Genomic DNA, 21,575 nt, shown 5'->3' with positions numbered 1-21,575 from the left:
TACTCGTTTCCATCTAATTTAGATGACTCTAATACATGTCTACATAAACATGTTAATACACCTTTGAAAGCGTGCTATTAATTTCTTAAGACCAAAATAATTATTCATTTGAAATTTAGGAACTTAAATATACGATTTAGAAGTTCATTATCAAAATAAAATATGATTTAAATATTTTGGTCGATATAGACTCAACTTTGGTTAATTTTGATCCTTCACTTATTAAAATTTTAATTTTTGTTCGTTTTAGTCTATATATTCTTGAAATGTTCGTTTTAGTTTCTACACTTTTAAAAATTGATTATTTTGGCCCCTTCAATTTTATTTTTATCACAATTTTAACGTGATACTTTTACTCACTAAATTTTTTAAAATATAGTCATACATTTGTATTTTAAAAAAATTCTCATTTTGTGTAAATTTTGTATTAGAATTTTGCAAGTTAGATCGATAGATCTACTTTCAAATTATAACACTTGAGAATGTAGGAACTAAAATGATAAAAAAAATTAAAAAATATAGGAATCAAAATAATCAAAGAGTAAACGAATCCAAATTAAAAGTATTACCCTCCTATCTACAATAACCAAAATAACCAAAATAGTACTTAAACTATAAAGTAAACTCTAAATTTCAAATGACACTAATACAACAAATTTAAAAGTTTGAAAATTTAACCAATTAAGTGGGGAAGTTTTGACTTTATTTTAAATATAAATAATACAAAAGAGAAAAGAAATTAATTTTCTTTTCAATTTTTCCAAATATCTCACAATTAAATCAGGCATAAATAAAACTTAATAAATAAACCCAAAATAAAAAGAGGGAGAATAAGTACAAATTTACAAAGGAAAAAAAAAAGCTTTCTAATCTCAACCAACCTGTATTGATACACCTCCTAAACTTACAGCCTCTCTAAGAATAAGGGGTAGTAAATTCTCAAAAAAAAAGAAAAGAAAAAAAGAATAATAATTGTAAGAATATACTTTTAAATTTACAAGAAACTAAGGTAAAAAAAAAAAAAAAAAAAAAAAAAAATCCAAAAAACTTGAGCTTCATGTATCCATCATTATAGACCAAGCTCCTTGAGGAGCTTCATGAACATGGGCGGCCTTGGCCTTCCGACCACCGAATCTCCTTCTCAACCGCTGCTGCTGCACTACTAATACCGTCGACGTGCCCCCGAAATCCGGCGACGCCAGCATATCGCCGACGACCCCGAGCTCAGGGCACTCACTCCATTGGTGAAGTCCGGAGAGGACATGGTTATGATCATGTTGGCGGCCTACGATTATCAAGTCGAAGCAATCCTCCATGCCTCTGATCGACGCAGCCAAGCCCACCCCGTCTCGCACCACCTCCTCCACCACCACAAAATGCTCGTTCCCCAGATTCGCTTGCCGATACTCGCGGATCAGCTCAGTGTCATGCTTTCTATCCTTACTGTTTTCTGCTCCAAATAGAAGAAACCACACAATGGTCAAGTCGACGACGTGGTGCTTCGCCATTCGAGCTCCGAACGCTAGAGACTCTGCATCATCTGCGCCACCGATGAACAGAACAGCAACGTGATATGGAGCTCGCGCCGTCAAGACAGACACCTGCTTGCTGAACACTCCCTTGTCTATTAGAATCCCAATGGAACAGGGCGCCATATCAAGGATCTGGAGGTTCATATTCTGAATGCAGCGGTTCACCTGCCCGATCGAGCCATCAATCGCCCACTGTTTGTGGAAAGGAAGGATGACAATGGTGGCCTTCTTGTCGAATGCAACTCTGCAGACGTCGTCGTGCATAAAACTGTAAGGCGAGACTGTGGTGAAAGCTTCTACAGTAGCGTTGCCAGCATTGTGATCTTCGTATTGTCGCAAAGCATTGAGGATGTGGGATGCTTTGGATGTGGTTCTCTCGAGAGTGAGATCGGGTTCGTGCGATATGAGAACCGGGTTGCTTCTGCCAACGAGCTCGACCAAGATAAGAGCTATGGCGGTCAAGGGGCTGTCTTTTGAAGCATGGGACACTTCGAGGAGGTTAACGATGGTGGGGATGTTTTCGTGGTGGTGGATGCAGACCAAGATTCGGAATTCTGACTCTGGCTTCGCGTGTTGAATTGTACATCTTGATAATGAGAAGTAGCGTTTCGATGGATCATAAAGAAGCTTGATTAATGGTGTTATGATGGCTGTTATAACCACCACTGAGACTACAGCTAAAGCAAACTCTTCATCTGAAATGACCTACAAAAAAAACATTAGAAAAAGAGATGAAGATGATGTGTTGAGAATGTATATAAAATGAATGGTTTAATGATCGTTTTAGAGTTCTAAAATTTTATCATTGTTCCTGTGGTTTGGTTATATCTTCTAAAATGTTCTTATCATTATTAGATATCAAGAGTTTTCTTAAGTGGCGCGTTATTTTTAAGGTGGCAAAGAGAGACAATGAACTAACATTCAAAATAAGATAAGTTGAAATATATTAGACTATTAGAGTTCGAGTTGAATTAGAAAAAGAAATAGAGGAAATTGAGTAAGTTTTGGGGCAAAGAAGAAATGGGATTGATAAAAACATGGGAGAATTTTGGAGATAAGGGATTTTAAGAAAAACAGAGAGGCAATTTGCGACCAAAAAGAGCAACTTCGGCTTGGATGCACAGCTTGACTTTCTCTAATATTTTTTTTATCAACTCAAACTCTAATAAAGTTTGTCTATTTGAGACTCTCACTTATGACTTACATAATATTGAACCAAATCATCACATATTCTCTATCTCGTCCAAAGAAAACGTTTAACGTTTGGCAATGGTAAGGCATCTTTTGCAAAATCAAACCGAACCACATGGACCCTAAAAGAACTTCAAAGTGACTAAAACGAAACATAGCTCAAACTATAAGGGTTAAATACATAATTTAACCCAACTTAATTTAGCCTCATTTCAACTTCCAAATTTAGCTATCAGTGATTTAACATCATATTAGAGCAAAATCAAAGTCCAAAATACAAATTTTTACACAGTTGTGTCACTTTCATATTTTTATGAATAATTCGTACATACGATACGAGGGAATGTTAAGAATACATTCAGTCATTAAATCTACTTTATAATCTCATAGCTTAAGTTTTAAAATTTAACGGATATTTTACTTAATGCATATGCATGAATCAGTCAAAAAAAAAAAAGAAAGTAATTTTTTAGCTCATTACCTCACTATGCTTCCAGAAATTGAAAACCATCAGCTGCAAGAAACCTCTTGCATTAAAAATGAGGCCAAGAACGAAAGCATCTCGAAGAGGCAGATTGAGGTATTTTGAAGGCACCGTCACTGCTAAAATCTTGACAAGGAAGGAAAACAGAAGAACAATCACAATAACCCAAGAAGCATCAAGATTTATAATGAAGATATTGGTCTGCAATCCACTAACAGCCAGAAAAGTTGGATAAAACAACCTTGAAGCTAAAGTTTCCAATTTGTTCACAATGGTAGCCCCCAATGGAGGACCATCTGGCACAACCAAGCCAAGAACCAATGGCCCCAAGAAATAATGTTGCCCAATGATCTCACTCAGAAACCCAGTGAACAGCACAAGAATGAAAATGCAGATGATACAGATCTCGTTAATCAACTTCCCATCTTGAAATCGGTTCAGCATCCATAGAATTGCGGGCTTAAGGATGTAGACGATGCCACTGATGAGTGCGAGCGATGATATTAGTGAATAGATTGGATTTTGGGAGTTGGCATTCTTGTTTTCTGTAAATGATAAGGTGGCGACAGCCATGAAGATGCCCATTACATCGCAGAACATGGATGAAGTAAGGGCAAGGCGGCCAATGTCGGTGTTCAAGATCTTGAGCTCGGTTAACAGAAGAGCAATAACAGGAGAGCCAATCAAGGTCTGAGACAAAGCTATGAGCAAAATAGAGTTGGCGCTGTGGTAATAGATTGGGAAGAATTCCTTCACAATGAACACAAATATGATTGGGAATGTCAAGGTGAAAATGAACACAAACAGACCCACAAGCATGGCCTGGCGCCCTGGCCGCAGCATCACTGCTGCATCGATCTTCACTCCCATGACAAAGAGGAAGAACATGAGGCCAAAACTTCCAAAAGTTTCTAATATTACATTGCCTCGTTGGGGGAACAAACTTTTCGCTATATCATCGTTTTGCCCCAATAACGATGGACCCAAGATGATGCCGCCCTACAAGCAACATATTCAAAATGGCCTATTAAGAACATATCTTAGAGACTAAATAAATATGCAGTAACTTATCAGCTTAAACATTTGAGTCTACTAGTAATAGTATCAGAACAATGAATCCTACGTTCGAGACATAGCATCAAAGAACATCTTATGAGTTGGATCTTATATCGTTTCCTCCTCCATTGAATCAAATTAAAATCCGAGCCCAAATATATCTAGAAACTAAAAAGATACTCCAATTTACCAAGCATAAGTTTCTAGCTGTAGCAAAAAATCTAAACAAATTCTTTGAGAACATACATCAAACACATAAAGTGCATCCACAGATTGAGCAAGAAACTTACTGTGACAAGCGAGACGATCGGTGGATTTGGTTCGAGACGGGCTTTGAGAACATACAACAAACATGTAGAGTGCATTGATTGGGCAAGAAACTTACAACGATATTAGAGACAATGGAGGATTGTCCGAGCGGTCTGAGGCAGGCTTCGATGAGTTGCGACATTAAGGAAATTGCAGAGAGCTGTAACATGAGGAGAGCGGAAGGGGATTTTACAGAGGCTTTGAGTACAAACTGCAATGGGGTTTCCACTCGAAGGGCATGAAGAACGTCGCACACAGAAGTTTTGTTCTCAGAAACCATAGCCATTTCATGGGAGACCTTCAAGAGGAAGAGGAAGAGGAAGAATGAAAGAGAGAGAAGCAGAAAGTAAGAAATAATTTGTAATTTCTTTGAGAGGAGAGAGAGAATCAAATGGAAGGATGGTTTTCCAAGTGTTGTGGATTTATTATATTCTTTAGCCACAAATTTGCAAATTTTGGTTGTTGAGAGTTCATGGTTTATAAACTACTTCTCTTCCTTATTCTAATGGTCTAGGGATGATTTGTGAGATTTTTTCCCACTAAATTGAAATTAAACTCAAAGTTATAGGTGTAAAATTTTCACTTTGGATAGGGATTTTTTTTTTTCCTTTTTCTTGGGTGAGTATAGTAGAGTGAGAATGGAACATGGAACTAAGAGAAGGAATTCATGTTGTTATTGGCAATAAAATTTAGTTTTATAGATGCAATTGTAATAATTACTATAGTTTAGTACCCATAAAAAAAATTACTATAGTTTAGCGATGGGTTGTTCAATTTATTTTTTTTTATACTTAATACAAGAATTTGAAAATAATGTCAATGTCAATTTTAGGATAGTTCAACTATCAAAACCTTTTCAACAAGTTAGATGATTTGAATTCTTCCTTAATTAATTTTTTTTTCTTTATGGTGATAAAATATTGAGAGATTGACTAAAATATTTCTCAAATAATAATAATAATGTCTAGATAATAAATGTACCAATTATATATATATATATATTACTATACATAGCACAACAAATCAAGACATGTTTGAACACTTTCACATTCTACATTAAATTTTTGTTCATTTCAGTTATTGTACTTTCAAAACAACAATTTTAGTCTATATACTTCTAAAAAAATGACCATTTTGGTTCATTCATTTTACTTTTTATCTCATTTATTTGAATCATATTTTTAGCACAACACTTCAATCAAAAAATATATTGACATGATCGAGATGTAATCATAAATTTATATTTAAAAGAGTTCGTATGAATTTTATGTTAAAATTCTACACATAATTATTAAATTAGTCACGTTTTTTAGGTATAAGAATTAAAATTACTTTCTAAAACTACACCAACTAAAATGAATAAAAAATTTAGATGACATGAACAAAAAATAAAGCAAAGTTAAAAGGCAGATAATTCAAAAATATAATTAATTTTATTTAAAAGAGATTATATATAATTAATATTTCTGGGCCCCTCCAAGTACAAATGCTAGTTTCCAATACCATCGATCTCGATCTCTGTTCCGGGGAGAAGCTCAGCCAAAACCAACACAATGCTACACAAATCCTCCACAGTATTCCCCTTCTTCGTCACCGCCGACGGACCCCGCGGCGGCAGTTTGAGCTTCCCCAGACATTTCTCCACCGCCGCCGCCACGCCGGAGGTCAGATCGGCGACGTAGTCGTAGGCGCCGTCCGCCAGATACTTCCGCGCCTGCCCGATGTGGGCGAACGCGCCGTCGTAGTTGGCGGCGCAGGAGGAGTACCGCTGCTTCAGCCGACGATCGGCCGCCGTCGCCGCCAGCGACCGGGCGAGGCGGAGGCCGTCGCCGGCGGTGGCGCGGGCGAGGTTGAGGGTGTAGCCGGCGAGGATTTTGAGGTCTGCGGTGGCGGCGGAATGAACGATTTTGGAGCAGAAAGGGGGATTTCTGGTGTTAGGGCAAATGTAGGAAGCGACGACGTCGTTTGGGGATGCTGATGTGTGAGGAAAGGGAATTGAAGTGAAGAAAATAAGGAAGAGGAGGAAGGCTGCAAGATTGGAGTTGGCCATTTTTCTTACAAATTTGATATATTTTTTCTCTTTGATGATGGGTCATTTAAATATATATGAAATTTGAAAAAAAAAAGTATTTTTTAATGATAAGAAATGAGTGCAAGTTAATTTATTGCCATTAGTAAACAAAAAAAGAATTACCTTAATGGAAATTCTGGGGGAGAGTTTTTTCTTAGTTTAACTATTGGTGGGGTTGGAGTAACCAACCTTCCACCTCAAAAAAGGATATTTGGTGCATATTTGGTTACAAATATATTTTGAATGCTTTCTTGGGTAGAAAACACGTAGGATATATTTTAGGAGTGCTCTTAAATTATCAATATGAGCGTAGTTAAGATATCTGATCAAAAGTTTGTAAGTTCGAATCCCCAACCTGATATATTGATCTTAAATCAGAGACGTTTATTTTAAGGCAAAACAAGTACAATTAATTACATGTTATAGCAACGACATTCAATTTTTTTACAAATATATATATAGTAACTTCCCAAACCTACCCACAAAAATATAAAAAATAACAGTGAAGAATTTGCGATTGTGGAGCTAGCCTCATCCAACCTGAAACAATAAGTTCATCAATAACGTTATTGATTCATGGATCGAAATAGATTTAAGAAAAACCATTTTTTCGATTCTTTTAATATACAATATTTTGTTACAAATATATTTGGAATGACTTTGGAAAAAACGTGCTTTTTAAATAAAACTATTTGGAGATTCAAATTTATGAGAGATAAGTGTCTTAATTAGTTAATTTAACTATGTTCGAGTTTGAAAAAACTTTGTTTAACGGTTAAAAGCATTTTTAAATAATTAATTTGGTTATAAAACACTTTTTTAAGCAATACTTCAAAGAGGATTATTAAAAATGTTACTTTTAGAGTTTAAGAACTTAGCTAATTATTTTAAAAAAGTGTTTAAACTAAGTTGTGTCTATCAAATAAAAAATATATAATGCAACATGAGTCTTTTTATCTCCTAACTTTTATGAAAATAATTGGTTCCTTGATGGTGATCACCAATTTTGTCATCACTACAATTAGATATTTGATCGTTTAGGGAGAGATGTAAAAATAAAATTTATTTTAAAAATTAATGAATTGTCAAAATTTTTAATCATGGTGGGGCAAAATTGGTTATAAGCGGGCAAGTATTTTCCTAACTTTTATAGCCAATAAAGGAGTATTTGGTTCTTGTTTTCAAAACGGAGAATAAGATTTGGTACAAATTCATAGTCTTATAAACTCAGCTTCACTGCAATAAATACTATTCTACCTCTTGTTGTAACAATAAATACTATTCTACCTCTTGTTGTAACAATAAATACTATTCTACCCTAGTTTGGTACAGTAATTTATCCCCAAGTTTCTATACTATTTTAGCATTACTCTTTTGAATTGGTACATTGCATATTTTATCTTTCCTCTCTTTTCCAAAATGCATGAACTTTTTAATAAAATATATTAGTCGAATTAGAAAATTAATTAATTATAAATAAGTAAATGAATTCAGTTAAAAATGCTAAGTAATAAATTATTAGTTCATGCATCAACAAAAAAAATTTTAATCGTAAACTTCATAAATGAAAACTAAAATTGAAAAATAAATAAATTAGTCAAGGTTGGAACCATAACGTTAACTTAGTTCAACTTTTTAAAATTTATATGTCAACTCTCGATAGAAACCAACCTAACCATTTCATTTACGTCGGTGCTAAACTTGAGGTTAGAGAAATAATAATAATAAATTTATATGCACTAATTCAGATACACACTTCAGTTATACTTCGGAAACTAATTAAATATTTACTTCACACAGCAAAGTCAGACAAAATTTTGTACAGTCAGCAATTAAGCCATTTTCTTGTTTAAAAAAAGGAAACCACGTCTGCCACGTGTCTATGTATTCTCGATCCCCCCTTAAACAAAAAAAACGATCACAGAACAGGAACTCTAAACTGACTTTATTGTAAATTCCCAAGTTGTTCCACGACGAATCAATACCAGCCACGTGTCTTCCTGTCCTCCGCTCTCAATCTCTCTCTACTGTTGCCAAAAAAAAAAAAAGTCTTCAAAATTTGCTTTGCTGGAGTCTTAAGAATTTCAGTCTGATTCTGAAGCCATAATCCTCAGATTCGCGTTGCGAAGGCCGCAATTATGGGGAATGCTCTCAGGTTCCTCTGCGGTCACTTCTGCAGTCCCAGCGCCGGCAGCGGCGGCGGCGGCGGCGGCTCCGATTCCCTCGGTCCTCACGGCGTATCGCCGGCCACCGTCGGCGTCTCCGCTCTTGCTCACGATCTCTTCGATTTCGAGATCACATCTCAGGTACGCTCTCTATATCTGCAGCTGAGCTCCAACTACTACATTTCCCGTTATTCGTGACTCGTGAGCCCTTTTTAACGGTGTTTTGGTTTCGAAATTTGAAATTTGAAATTTGAATCGGATCCTTTCTGGAAATCAAGTTCAATTCGTTAATCGAGAACGATCTCTGCTTCGATGTTGATCTTTTTGCTTCGATTAATTTTTGAAAGGTTCCTCAAGGACTTAGTAAGCATGTGGTTTCTTCCAAGAAGGCGCAGGCGAATTGGTACGGAATATCTGGTGATTTTGTTGCGGAGTGGAGAAATTCATGAAATGCGATTCTAATTGAAGTAATCACAGTTACAGAGTGGTGAAATTCTGATTGTTTTATGATAATTTGTGCGTGTGAAGGTATGGAAAACTGGCTGAGGCGTGGAGGTCGGAGAAACCACCTCCAAGAACACCCGAAGAAGCATCTCGGCTAGTGATTCAGACCCTCAAGAGACACCAAAAGAAAGATGTCGAGGTACGAACTTACAGCTACAACATTCTAGTTTCCACCATTTTTTAACTCTCTTGCTTGTGTTGCTGTATTGGGAATCTGGGAATCTATATATGAACTTGTCAAATATGGGCAACTCTGATAATCTACTTCAGCTTCAAAATTTTAGGAAAGAAATTTGATCCATGTAATGAATAGTCTCCACAATCCAAATGGGGTTTGATCCGATGAACTGAAATGGAAAACCAATTAATCAAGTCCTCTGTGTTTAATTTTCCTTTTACAACAGGGTTTATTGGCTTTCTATGGTCTCCCTCTACCTCACACTCTCGTTGAACTTTCTGCTTCCGCCCCAACAACCGGCGCACCGCTACCTGACGGTATTAAGTTTGAGCTGCAGACATTACCAGTAAGTTAATAGGATACTGTAAATATATGTCTAAGTCTCTATGATTTAGGTATTTTTAGTCGGCAGATATTAAACCGAGGTAACGATAAGCTTATATGACATGATACTTAGTAAGTTGGCAGAAAATTAAAAGAGAAATTAAGTGACCAATGACCAACCATTTTGATCATAAAATGTGTGTTCTGAATGTGTTGAATTTACCAGGTTGATGCAAAAGCGGTAGCAGATGGAGATACAGTGACAGTTTATGTCAGTACAGAGAACCCCAGAGAATCCGCTTGTATTCCAAAAGAGGTTCAAGCAGCCGCGGTTCAAAGATCACATGCTAGAGCAGCCAAGAACTACGCAAAGGCTGATGCACTTCACAAGAAAATAACTGATGCTGGTTACAGGTGAGTTATATGATATTTGTCTGCCTCTACATCTACGCATGTACAGTTGAATTTTCTTCTATAAATTACTGGGATTTGATGCCCGTTTCTTCTTCCTCGAAAGGGTGCTTACTTTTCAAAACGAGGAGATTCTTGCAAAGAAATACCGAATTCGTCTCAGGTAATTATAATGAGCATGTACCTTTAAAATATCCATTTCGTCCTTTCTCATTTTTTTTTTAATTGCAATTTGAGCACCACACCATAAAATTTCTTGAAATATTTCTTGAAATATTGTCATAACTTAAAAAGGATTGGATTTTCATTGTTTATACAATTTGTATTAACTATTGACTTTTTAAGAGTACATACATCAGAGTAGGATTTAAACCTAGAGAAAAGGAGTGAAGTTGTTTCCATATTTGAAATAACGAAATTGTTTCAAACGAATTCGTAATCTTTTGACCCTCGGTTGAACATGATTTATCCAGAGGAATAGATGCACCAGAAAGCTCAATGCCTTATGGGAAAGAAGCAAAAGAAGAGCTAACAAAGCTTGTCGAAGGCAAGTGTTTGAGAGTACTCGTGTACGGAGAAGATCGGTATAACCGGTGTGTGGGTGACTTGTACTGCAATGGAAAGTTTATTCAGGTAAACGCTAATTACACTATTTTTTTATTGTCCAAAATATAATTTCTTTTACTATAGGTGGCACGATAGCCTCTACACAATGAACAATTTAAATTTTGGGTCTCTCCATAGGAAGCAATGTTGAAAAAGGGGTTCGCATGGCATTACGCAGCCTATGACAAACGTGCAGAGCTAGCAAAGGTGAGTTACATTTTGATTTGTCTTTGGACTTCTATTCACTTGTAATTTTAGTCCATTATTTCACAGTTTTAACCCAAAAACTCTGTAGAAATTAAACCAAAAATTAGAAAGAAAAAGCTAACCAATGAAAAAGTTACTTTTCAGAATGATTTTCCACTGAAAAAAAGAAAAAAACCATTAGAAAAGTCGGGAGACTTTAGAGAGAGCGCTATGATTGTTGGCATATTAGACCCAAGTGTACCAACACTTATATGAAAAAAAAAAGGAGAAATAAAAGATCCTAATTAGAATCCCTTCACTTAATTCCATGCTTTGCAAATTAGGATGAGTTTAAAGTGGCTATTGAAAGATGGGAAGTGCTTGTAGCCCATTCATTACAAATGCTATTCAAATTTTACATTGTACCTAATCAAAAGTGATTTTCTCATTAATTAAAACTTCTTCCAAAACTCACACATAGTATGTAATATCTGTAGTATAAAACCTTGATGCATCATCCTATGATTCATAATTCATAACTCATAACAGTGGGAAAAGGAAGCTCGAGCTAAAAGAGCTGGGCTGTGGGCTTCTTCAAACCCAGAGCAGCCATGGGAATGGAGAAAGGCAAAACGTGAAGGGAAATAGAACCTGATCTTTGCTTTCAAATTCAGGAACCCAAATGTCCAACCTATAGAACAGAATTCAAGTAAGGTCGTTGCCTGCTTTCTGCTACAACACCCACTTGTCGCCTGCTTTCTGCTACAACACCCACCTATAACTTATACGCGAACTTTCATTTCAAGTGTACCAAGAAGAAGCAGAAGAGCACCCAAAGAAACAAACCCAAACAAGGTTTCTCTTCTCGCTTCATTATTTATCTCAACTATCTTCAACATTGCTTGTAAATTTGTAACTGAAGAAATCTGAAAACGAAGTTAATTATTACACTTATAAAAACCATATGATTCATTTTAGAACTTCTCTCTGGTTTAGTCAGGTAGTAATCCGAAACTGGTTGATGATTAAGCATAAGAAAGAACATGAATTCACCATTCAAAATTTAATCAACCAGTACAGTATGAACATGGTGGAGGTTACATTACAATGGGTAACCAAAAGCTTTAGATGATGATTATGCAGAGAAAAGACACCCCCTTTGACTGTAAACTTCGCAGTTCAAGGATTACGAACTGCGAAAAAGAACATGGAACTGTGAATAATTTAATAAAGAAACCCATTGATTCTATCCAATAAATTACAGAGATGCTCAAGAAAATTTAGAACAACTGCCAGAATATTTTACTTCACTATCTTCTAATCAACCTCCCAATGAAAGTGGGAGTAGTACATATTTACCAGCCTTAAGATCCTTCACATTGTTCTCCCAATGGCAAGTTGCTAATAATTTTCTTGTAGAAACAAACACGTGCATACACACAGCCACCATTTTTACACTATGTAGTTCCAAGTTACTAATATCGACCCTACTCAATACTCTGCACCAGCCAGCTTACATGGCTTTAATGCATGCTCAGGTTAGTACAGATGTTCAAAAATATGTCACCCATTTGCTAAAATTAAAAGGTAAAGTATCAACAGGGACCAAAATGGTTATTTTTTTCAAGTTCAGGACTAAAATAGACATTTTAAATTCAAAGGACCAAAATGGGTTTAAACCAAAAATGTTATATTCCTTTAGAAATCCAAGCTATGCTTAAAATATGGATAATAAGTAGATAGTAAACTACAAAACTTAACTAAGAGCTACCAACAACTAAAAATGTATATATAAATGCAAGAGATCTACCTGAGCAGGCTGTGGAAAACACAAAACAATTTGTAATTTTTACCCATTAACATGTAGATAACACTTTTTCCTTTTTCTCTCCTAGTCCCATGTCTATGCTGAATTTCACAAAAATGAATTAAAACCATATATATAAGTAGTTGAATTCTACTATATGAAGGTTTGAATTCAGAAGAACATACTAAGATTAGTGAAAAGGATCATCTGATGTCGTCTCGTTTCACTCTCCTATCGCTTGATTCGGAATCAGTTGCAACGTAACCTGAAGAACAAAAAAGTTAGGAAGCAATGCCGAAAGGTTATTGACCCAACAGACTATGCAGAGAACTCAAATACCTGGATGTCTATCGCTTACTTTCCCTATGGATGCCTGACTTTTCGAAGCTCGATTGATCCAAGCAAGCCCCTTAATTCAGAAACAAGACATTTATTTAAACGAGAGGACAGAGTTTCTCTTTCTCAAGAAATGTTTCGACATTCAAAAGGGATTCTGAAAATTAGGGGTTCTATATGAAATGTTGCAAAAGAAAAGAAACGAAAACAGAAACGAAAAACCCGCCACAAAAGAACTGTACACAAGAACCAAATTAAGCGTTACAAAAAGACGACTCTAGTTGTTATGATAGGAGGCAAAGCAATGGTTACAGAACTCTTTAGAGATAAACACAATAGGACCAATACCAAAGGACTCTCATCTGCTCCAAAAATTTGCTTCAACTCCGTAAATTTTCTTATTTCTCTTGAGCCAAATGTTCCACTCAATATCAAAGAACAATGCACACGGAAGAGTCTCTCTCACTATCTCGAAAGGGCGGGCGCAGCCGCGAAAGAGAACCTCCTTCAACATTGAGCAACACAACATCTATATTAAGCTCAGCAGCTATGGAAGACACTCCAAACGAATGTCAAACTCGAATGAACTTAAACAACAGATCAGCCTACATTCATTCCTCAATCCTTCAAAATGAAAAAAAAAAAAACTATCCAAATCACATAATAAACTATTCCTCTCCTCTGTTCTTCCCCAAATCCATCAGCAAGAAATCAACACGAAATCTGAAAATGTAGGAAGCAAAAAGAAACTCAAACCTTCCGAGTGTCCTTAGGAACTCCATAGCCGGAGCAGAACATCTGGCCTACCAAGACCTGCATCGACGTGTCGCCGGCGTTGGCCTCCTTGAGCGTGTCCTGGAACCACCGCTTCACGCAGTCCGACACCACATCGGCCAACGGAATCCGATTCTTCTCCGCCATCTTCTGCGGCTTCGCCGGCTCCGAGATGACTCGGACGCTATCGGAGGCCGGAGTTTCGGGCGGCGAAACCCGGATCCGAGCCTTGGACTTGGCCGCCGATTGGGGCTTTTTGGAGGAGACGACGAGATTGGTGAATTGTTGGAGGCGAGACGCCGATGGAAGCGATTTTCCCATCAAACAAAGGGGTTTTGAGGCGACGGAAACTGTCAGTTCCAATTTTTGGGCACTGCGAATCGCAGCCTTCTCTTCTCTTGGATTTTGAAGAATATTTGGTAAATGGAGGATGAAGTATTATTTCCACTTTGTTGTTTAACAAAAAAAAAAAAAAAAAACGTATTTCCATTTTGTCCTTTTTTTTTAATCTTTTCTTTTATTTTGACTAGCAATAATCACGTGCCATGCACGTAGAATTAAATATTTGTTTTCCAAATATATTAGAAATGATATTTAAAAAACTAAAATGTGAATTTATCAAAACTTAAAAGGCAAAATAAGAAACATATATTTTCCTCCATAGATACATTTCTACCATTTGATTGTGATGTTTCATATTGAAGTTTGGATCACACTATATGCGGATATGCGGATGATAACACTTCTTTATGTATTGAATTAACTTGGTAGAAGGCAAAAATTATCATCTATAGTCCCATTTATATATAATATAGATTTTCTAAATCGAAAAAAAATTCGGTGCCTTTTTTCTCTTTAAAATAAAACTATGTTACAAATAGTGGATTTTTTTTTAGTTAGTAGATAGTGGAAAAGAATTTGAAAGGAGTGACTATTGTGTAATAATTTTAAAATCAAAATATAACTATGATATGAAATTTAAGTTTGGTGTCTAGTCTCGAGTTTTAAAATTGACATGTTTTGTCTATAAAGTTTAAAAAATTATTTTAAATGGTTCTCGAGGTCAATTAACCATTAAGTTATCATCGTCATCCTGACTACTAGGTCCTTCGTTCCAAGGCGACCTTCGATTGGAATGACGAAGACGAAGGCCAATTTCCAATTCATTAAATTTGAAACACAACCTTATCTGAGACGATGAAGATTGAATGTGACCTTCATTTCAGATGTGGAAAGGGGTCTTCGAAGATCTCTTGGAAAAAAAAGAAAAGGAAAGCCAGAGAGAGGAGGTGGTGACCGTGTTGACAAGTTGTGAAGACACCCAAGCAGGAGAGGAGGGGAGGGAGAGTGGAAAGTAGATGCATCATTTTAAATAAATACCAACTCAAAACTCAAGAACTAAAAGTGTATGTTGCTTCGGTTTAAATGATGTGCTTGTCTTAAATGTTTACCCACAATTTTAATTTGGTTAAAAAATATGTTTACAGTTACATTGAAATATCAATTTAATCTTTAAATTTAAATGCATAATGACTTAGTTTTTTTGTTTTTTGAAGTTTTTAAAATATGTAATAATTTAGTACGTAATGATTTAACACCTTTTATATGTTAACATTTGTAACGATTTAGTCTTGAAAATCTCTCCAAGGTGTAAAGTCACTTCGACGTGATAGTTTGCATATTGAAGCTCACATACCTTGCTTAAGTGAGAGTATAGTGGTCAAATTATTGTTTAACCTTAGGTTTATAAAGTTTTCATTCGCGAAATCTATGTTTTAAATGATGCAAAATATATATTATAGAAACTTAGATTTATATTAATTACATTAATTTTATAAGCTTATTTTTTTTAGAATAATTTTATAAGTTTATGATTAGTAAAAATTAGTTTATTCTATAAAATGTGGGTTTATGCCACCTAGCTTTTTATAACATATAATATTAGCAAAAAAAAAAAAAAAAAAAAACTTAGGATAACAACCTTACCTATCAAATATAGGTTCAACTTCTTAACTTTGAGTATTATAAAACCGCTTATGCCTTATACAGCTAAAAACCCTTACCATTTTTTAGCTAATAGCTATGAGTAGAAATGATTAAAGTAATTTTATGGATGTCTCGTACAAGAGAATCTTAAAAAAAAACTTTTTTTCTTTTAATAGAACAAACTGGTATTTATCATTTGATAACACAGGGGTTCAGGCACATGATCTTTTGTTTTGATACGATCTTAAACATGTTTAAATTAACAAATCAAAAAAAAAAAAAACTTAGAATGATATAGGTTAGGATAAATTTAATTATTTATAAAATACTTAACAAAGAATACAATATTAACAAAAATATTTAACAATAATGTAAGTTGGCTAATCTAAAGTCATTATGAACTTTACTTAGTAGTTAAGGTGTACTCTCATTTTTCTCGAAGTAAGAAGTTTAAACCTTCACCCAAGAGAATGAAAAAATGAACTAATTTATTTCACACTTCTTGAAGCTTCTGTTCGAATATTTACATAATATTTACCTATTTTCATCAATCAATTTTAAGACTTTTTTTTTTTCTCAAATATTTCAAAATTTAAAATTTATTTAAAAAATATTTCAAATATCAAACTAATTAAAAAATTAATGCATCTAAAATTATTCTCTCAAACCTCCACATATATGTGAGGTGGGGTGGCGTATGTCGTCTATTGGGTTTAGGAATAAAAATCCCCTGGACACAAGGTGGTGTCGTCATATAGACGAAAATGCAAAAATTTTAATTTTATGAAAATGTTGATAAAGTATCAACAATCAATGAATCATTTAGAAAAAAATCATGGAAAACAAATTCATTAAAGAATTTAAATCAATAAATAAGTATTTCAATAGGTTAAAAATTTTAATTATTAGTATTTATGTTTATATCAGTGGTCTTAGGTAAACACAATTTTTTTTATATATTTTTTTCTTGATATTTTTATAAAAACATTAATTAACCTCTTACTTCAAAAACTTCACCAGAAACTTCACCAGAGTTCATTCATCCTACCCTAAGATTTTCTTTATTAATGTTCTTTTAGATTCTAGATTTCAAAATTTAAACTTCTAATAAATAATACAAAATTAGGCTCTAGTTGAGACACGTTTTTCATCTCGACGAGATGGATGGATTTATTCGAGATGATTAACCACTTTTTTAAGTGTAAGAGGGAGGTCATTCAGAACCGGTGAAAGTTCCCCACGCTGACCTTGTAGAAGACGTCGAGAGTGTCTTGGGGAAGTGTGAATCCCCTTTTCTTAAGATATGTCCCAGAACAACCTTCCATCAATTACAAATTTGATCCAAAAACTTTAAATTTATGACTAATACCTCATTGAACTTTTAAATTTGTATCTAATTCTTGAACTTAGTGTGTAACAAGTCATTGAATTTTCCAAGGGCACGCACACTCGCCCCAAAGCCTAGATCCAAGAGACATCAAAGGTTTTTTATATTAAGCTCATCGAAAGATTCGAACTTGAGATCTCTAAGCCAGTATGAGCAAGAGAGCCCAAGTTGAACTTTCAATTCTATGTTCTTAAAAAAAAAAGAATTCTTATGTTTAATAAGTCCCAGATCTATATCTAACATTAAATATGACCTATTAGATACAAAATTAATAATAAGAAACCTAGTAGACGCAACTTTAAAAGCTTAAAAGACTAACCTTGTAATTCAGCCAACAAAATTATATATATATATTTGGACACAAAAGAAAAATTTTTGACATTGGGTTTTGTACAAAGCAACATTCCAATGACAAACACACTCACAGCTTCAAGGATACTTTATTCATTAAAACCCAAACCAAATCATTTAATAATTAGTAGACACTGTCAGTTGCAAAAAAACTGGACAGAGAACACACAAACTCATAAAAATAATCTAAGGCAAGGAAGAAAAAAAAGAATCAGCATACTATTTTATGTAAGATCATCCTCTTCCAACTCTTTGGCTTTCAGCTTTTCCTTCACCCTCAAGAGAAGAGTTGTCTTCAGTGGATCCTGTCAACAGTTTGTCCACATAAATCTTTGGAATTTTGTAACATTAAAATGAAAACACTACATTCAAATAATTAAAGGTCAGTTTGGTATTGAATCAAATGAATCTAGTGGTTTTTTTTGGTTTGGTGGGCTTATTTTTTAAAACAGTATTTGGGTTGTATTTGAATTTCCATGCCCTAGAAAGCGAAAATTTTGAAAACGATATTTACATGCTTCCAAGGTTTTCGGATTCTAAATTTGCTACCAGTAACATATTTAAAAATAATGAAAACAGGGGGTGGTAATTCTATTTTCCACTGGTTCTGTTATTTTCAAGTTCCTATTTTTGGATCACCAACCGAATACACCTTAAAACACCCTTACCGTCGCTTCAAAATGATCAAACTACCTTTCTCTAGATCTAGATCGAACTTAAACATCATGTTACTTTACAGCGTTCCTAAGAAACAATAATATCAAAATTAAGTATAATCTCACCAGTGTGGTCATGCTATCAAATTCCTTGACAACATCAGTAAATTTTGCAACGTCTTCCTCATCAAGAGCAGAAGCAATGTCCTGAGGAAAATATCAGACAGAATTAAAAATAATAATAATAATAAAATTTAAAAAGAAGATGAAACGCTGCCTAGTCAAGAAGCAAGCCAATATATGATAATGTCTTCCATCAATAAGCAAGCCGGAAAAGAAATGGGTAGAACCATCAAACTTCTTGTTCAAAATAATAAATACATAAAAAGGATTAAATATGTTCGTTTAAATTCTTGCAATCAAATCATGGCAATGTTTATATCCTTTTCCCAATTTATATTAATAGTTCATATGTTAGGCTTTGTGAATCGAATTAATATCTAATCTATCATCTTAAGCTCTTGAGTGTAGAGGTGACTTAACACTTCTTACTGTTATAATTTTATCAAATACGTAAAGGAAAGAATAATAAATCGGAATTCAGAAAGAGTGCAAATGTAAAAACACACCGCTAAAAGCTTGTATTCGCGAGACCCCGAAAAAGTAGGATCCAGATCCTGCAAAAGGGGAGTAATACATCAAACTGTTTTTTCCAGCATTTGGTTATGAGTCATGACAAAAATGGCTAGGAGATAGGAGAGTCGAGAAAAGACCTGATAGTTATCCAATGCTTTTGTAATAGCAACGATGTCGCCTTTGCAAAGCTGGCAAATTCCAGCGTTAAGAAGATGTCCTTTCGCTCCATACTTGAGCAAGTTATTCTTGAGAGAATACTTTGCTATCTCTTCATAGATATCGATCGCTTTCTGATATCTGAAAATTATAATAGGAATTTAAGTTATACCACCCCATTAAAGGTTAATACTAGTAAATTATGCCTACAATGTGAGCTTTCAGAAGAATGTAAAAACTAAAGACATATTCAGCAAATGGATTATAATGAAACCACCAAAGTAGAACAAAACTTGATAAAGTTTTAGAAATGCCAACTTTAAGGATGCAACACGATGATGATTCATCTACAATACACTTATTTTATAAAATATAAATAGATTGGTGGCAGACCCTGTAGAAGCAACAAGAACATTGACAGCGCAAGGATAAAAGACTGTTGTAAGAGCATATTATTTATTATTACTAAAGCATCTTACTGTTCCAACTGTGCAGCAAATTGTGCAACTTTCTGCTTGCACTGGTTTGCTGAAGTTGTCACTTCCTCATTTTGAAAAAGGTCCGCAGCCTTTTCAAAGTAATCGATTGCCCGCTCAACATCCTGTTCGTTCTCATACAATTCAGCAATTTCCTGCACGCATGAGAAGGTAAATCAAAGTCATGAATTGAACATGAGGTATTTGTTTAATTCTCTGGCAATCATATGATGAAAGAATTTTGCTGAAGTAACTGCCAAAATTTTATGACAAGTACATTCTAAAAGGACCTAATGTATGATACCTCATAAAAACTTCTAATAAAACCAGCCTCAAAAATAGGACCCAAAAGAAAAGAAAAATCAAATGCAGAACATTTTCTTGTGAAGTAACCAACCATTTTAGATGATCAAAGAAATCAAACAATAACCATTTCATGTGGCAGAATAAGATTGTACCTTATAATATCTTGCAGCCATATTGAGTCTTCCAATGTCACAAAAAAGATTCACTGCTTGCTCTATGCAAGATATGGCCTCTGCATCAATAAAAATAAGGGGAAAAACCCCCATAAAATAACATCATACTTGGAATTAAAATTGCCTCGCTCATACAATTCACGTTAAATTCACATTAAACTATCATAATATAATTTCATATACCTCAAGTCCACAATGTAATAATGGTCGGGGTAAACTAGATATACAACACCAGAACTACCTTTAACAGATGTTTTCTTGTAGCAATTGCCCGCATCAACATAAGCTTGGGCTGCTTCGTGTTTACTTTCCATCTTTATAGAAAAAAAAAACAACGCAATTTTCAGTAATAGAAACAGTTCAAAATAAAAGAATATGATAGAGCCATTGATCTCACAGACACGAAGCACCGACCTTCAGATGACAATTTGCCAACTTTATATACGTTGATCCAGCTTTATCCCCTGGAAAACCACACCCACAGACATTAACCAAGCCAATGGATGGAAGTGAACTAACAACTAAATCATCATCTCCTTTAATGATTGTATTGTAGTGTATCGTTTTATGTACATAACAACATAAAGCAATATACACACAAACAATAACGCAACTGATATCAAGAGGCGATAGCCAATTGAGACAGCAGCCACAAAGCATAAAACAATGCCGATCAATCAAAAGTTAAAACCACGGAGCTCTTGATTTCCAAGTAAAAACTCTCACATTAACCAAAACAAACGCCAACTTATCAAGAACGAGGAAAATCATATCGCAAAAGAACCGAAAAGCAACAAAACAGAAGCAGCCAGCCACAATTAAATTACTATTCAAAGGCCAAAATGCAACAGAACGTGAAAAATAACGATCAAACAGAGGTAAAGAGATAATTAGACAATGAGAAAGCGATTAGAAGTACATGATTTGGAAAGCTTGTAAGAATTGGCCGCTTTATCGAAGAGATCTGCGGCATCGTCGTACTTGGAACCGAACAATCCCCAGCCGCTGAGCTTCTTTTCTGCTTTGGCTTCGAAATCATCGGCCCTGGCCAAATGATCCGCCATGGACGAATGAGAATCGGAGAATGGGAGAAAAAAGAAGATGGAGATTATGAGATGAGTTCTGGTTCTTCTGGCATTGGTCAAATTTCTCTTGGAAGGGAATTTTTTTTTTCTTTCTCCCTCTGAAACTGATTTTGTTCGGTCGGTGAGGGAGTACGCGGTGGCGTTCCGCTGCTTCCGAAGTTGTCAGAGGGAACTTTTTTTTGGGCCGAATGTGAAATCTTAAAAACAGCCCAACTCAATTTTCAATGGGCTGGCCCTTCACAAATTACATAGACCATTTCTCAAGTAGGTAATTGTTGCACCCTTCAACTATAGATTGGAAAAATTAAACTATTAAATTTTTATAAATGAAAAATTTAGATCCTTCAACTTTCAATAGTGAAATTTAAACACTTAAACTTTATCGATAATAAAATTCAACCCACTAAATTTTCAATTCTAAAAAATAAA

The 21,575-nt window shown here is 34.8% G+C and overlaps 5 protein-coding genes across 9 annotated transcripts; 1 reads left to right on the top strand and 4 right to left on the bottom strand.

Annotated features, from left to right (window-relative positions):
* Nucleotides 1-848: 848 nt before the first annotated feature.
* On the bottom strand, nucleotides 849-5,097 carry LOC111015897 (cation/H(+) antiporter 15). Of its 2 annotated transcripts, none has more exons than XM_022291077.2 (3): nucleotides 4,649-5,097; nucleotides 3,205-4,206; nucleotides 849-2,237 (listed from the first exon to the last, which is right to left on the bottom strand). In XM_022291077.2, the coding sequence occupies exons 1-3, from the start codon at nucleotides 4,856-4,858 to the stop codon at nucleotides 1,056-1,058; spliced, it is 2,394 nt and encodes a 797-aa protein (XP_022146769.2). In that variant the 5' UTR covers nucleotides 4,859-5,097; the 3' UTR covers nucleotides 849-1,055. The 2 variants fall into 2 exon arrangements, with proteins under 2 accessions (XP_022146769.2, XP_087973023.1); XM_088116897.1 differs by having other exon boundaries at nucleotides 4,554-4,760.
* Nucleotides 5,098-5,986: 889 nt separating this feature from the next.
* LOC111015898 (pectinesterase inhibitor-like) lies at nucleotides 5,987-6,650 on the bottom strand. The gene has a single exon (XM_022291079.2). The coding sequence runs from the start codon at nucleotides 6,620-6,622 to the stop codon at nucleotides 6,062-6,064; it is 561 nt and encodes a 186-aa protein (XP_022146771.1). The 5' UTR covers nucleotides 6,623-6,650; the 3' UTR covers nucleotides 5,987-6,061.
* A 2,057-nt stretch (nucleotides 6,651-8,707) lies between these two features.
* ATCAN2 (Ca(2+)-dependent nuclease family protein) lies at nucleotides 8,708-11,997 on the top strand. The gene is made up of 9 exons (XM_022291132.2): nucleotides 8,708-8,949; nucleotides 9,156-9,211; nucleotides 9,337-9,451; nucleotides 9,717-9,836; nucleotides 10,041-10,228; nucleotides 10,332-10,388; nucleotides 10,699-10,858; nucleotides 10,970-11,038; nucleotides 11,567-11,997. The coding sequence occupies exons 1-9, from the start codon at nucleotides 8,782-8,784 to the stop codon at nucleotides 11,663-11,665; spliced, it is 1,032 nt and encodes a 343-aa protein (XP_022146824.1). The 5' UTR covers nucleotides 8,708-8,781; the 3' UTR covers nucleotides 11,666-11,997.
* On the bottom strand, nucleotides 11,802-14,364 carry LOC148209242 (uncharacterized). 4 transcript variants are annotated; one of them, XM_088117732.1, is made up of 4 exons: nucleotides 13,917-14,363; nucleotides 13,164-13,233; nucleotides 13,010-13,089; nucleotides 11,802-11,943 (listed from the first exon to the last, which is right to left on the bottom strand). In XM_088117732.1, exons 1-3 carry the CDS (start codon nucleotides 14,253-14,255, stop codon nucleotides 13,028-13,030), a joined length of 471 nt encoding a protein of 156 aa, XP_087973858.1. In that variant the 5' UTR covers nucleotides 14,256-14,363; the 3' UTR covers nucleotides 11,802-11,943; nucleotides 13,010-13,027. The 4 variants fall into 4 exon arrangements, with proteins under 4 accessions (XP_087973858.1, XP_087973857.1, XP_087973856.1 ...); XM_088117731.1 differs by lacking the exon at nucleotides 11,802-11,943 and adding an exon at nucleotides 12,043-12,925 and having other exon boundaries at nucleotides 13,917-14,364; XM_088117730.1 differs by lacking the exon at nucleotides 11,802-11,943 and adding an exon at nucleotides 12,043-12,210.
* Nucleotides 14,365-17,728: 3,364 nt separating this feature from the next.
* On the bottom strand, nucleotides 17,729-21,284 carry LOC111015967 (alpha-soluble NSF attachment protein 2). The gene is made up of 9 exons (XM_022291181.2): nucleotides 20,981-21,284; nucleotides 20,476-20,525; nucleotides 20,303-20,375; nucleotides 20,041-20,120; nucleotides 19,586-19,737; nucleotides 19,088-19,247; nucleotides 18,944-18,991; nucleotides 18,441-18,521; nucleotides 17,729-17,963 (listed from the first exon to the last, which is right to left on the bottom strand). Exons 1-9 carry the CDS (start codon nucleotides 21,123-21,125, stop codon nucleotides 17,883-17,885), a joined length of 870 nt encoding a protein of 289 aa, XP_022146873.1. The 5' UTR covers nucleotides 21,126-21,284; the 3' UTR covers nucleotides 17,729-17,882.
* Nucleotides 21,285-21,575: the final 291 nt, after the last annotated feature.

The sequence above is a fragment of the Momordica charantia genome (genome assembly GCF_013281855.1).
Source record: "Momordica charantia cultivar OHB3-1 chromosome 9 unlocalized genomic scaffold, Mcharantia_2.0 BLBB01000009.1, whole genome shotgun sequence".
In the NCBI taxonomy this organism is placed as follows: Eukaryota; Viridiplantae; Streptophyta; class Magnoliopsida; order Cucurbitales; family Cucurbitaceae; genus Momordica; species Momordica charantia.
The sequence above is the reverse complement of the archived record's forward strand: the minus strand, read 5'-3'. Positions and strand labels throughout refer to the sequence as shown.

Bases quoted from the DNA above. Each gene is read 5' to 3' on its own strand.
- LOC111015897 (XM_022291077.2), bottom strand. From the start codon at position 4,858: ATGGCTATGGTTTCTGAGAACAAAACTTCTGTGTGCGACGTTCTTCAT. The intron at 4,207-4,648 runs GTAAGTTTCTTG...TGTTGCTTGTAG, and splicing joins CCATTGTCTCTAATATCGTT to GGCGGCATCATCTTGGGTCC. The intron at 2,238-3,204 runs GTAATGAGCTAA...TTTTTTTTGTAG, and splicing joins ATTTCTGGAAGCATAGTGAG to GTCATTTCAGATGAAGAGTT.
- LOC111015898 (XM_022291079.2), bottom strand. From the start codon at position 6,622: ATGGCCAACTCCAATCTTGCAGCCTTCCTCCTCTTCCTTATTTTCTTC.
- ATCAN2 (XM_022291132.2), top strand. From the start codon at position 8,782: ATGGGGAATGCTCTCAGGTTCCTCTGCGGTCACTTCTGCAGTCCCAGC. The intron at 9,212-9,336 runs GTACGGAATATC...GTGCGTGTGAAG, and splicing joins AAGAAGGCGCAGGCGAATTG to GTATGGAAAACTGGCTGAGG. The intron at 11,039-11,566 runs GTGAGTTACATT...AACTCATAACAG, and splicing joins AACGTGCAGAGCTAGCAAAG to TGGGAAAAGGAAGCTCGAGC.
- LOC148209242 (XM_088117731.1), bottom strand. From the start codon at position 14,255: ATGGGAAAATCGCTTCCATCGGCGTCTCGCCTCCAACAATTCACCAAT. The intron at 13,234-13,916 runs GTTTGAGTTTCT...TTCTGAATTAAG, and splicing joins TTCCTAAGGACACTCGGAAG to GGGCTTGCTTGGATCAATCG. The intron at 13,090-13,163 runs GTATTTGAGTTC...TTTGTTCTTCAG, and splicing joins AGTAAGCGATAGACATCCAG to GTTACGTTGCAACTGATTCC.
- LOC111015967 (XM_022291181.2), bottom strand. From the start codon at position 21,125: ATGGCGGATCATTTGGCCAGGGCCGATGATTTCGAAGCCAAAGCAGAA. The intron at 20,121-20,302 runs GTAGTTCTGGTG...TTATTGATGCAG, and splicing joins CAAGAAAACATCTGTTAAAG to AGGCCATATCTTGCATAGAG. The intron at 19,738-20,040 runs GTACAATCTTAT...TCATGCGTGCAG, and splicing joins TGGCTGCAAGATATTATAAG to GAAATTGCTGAATTGTATGA.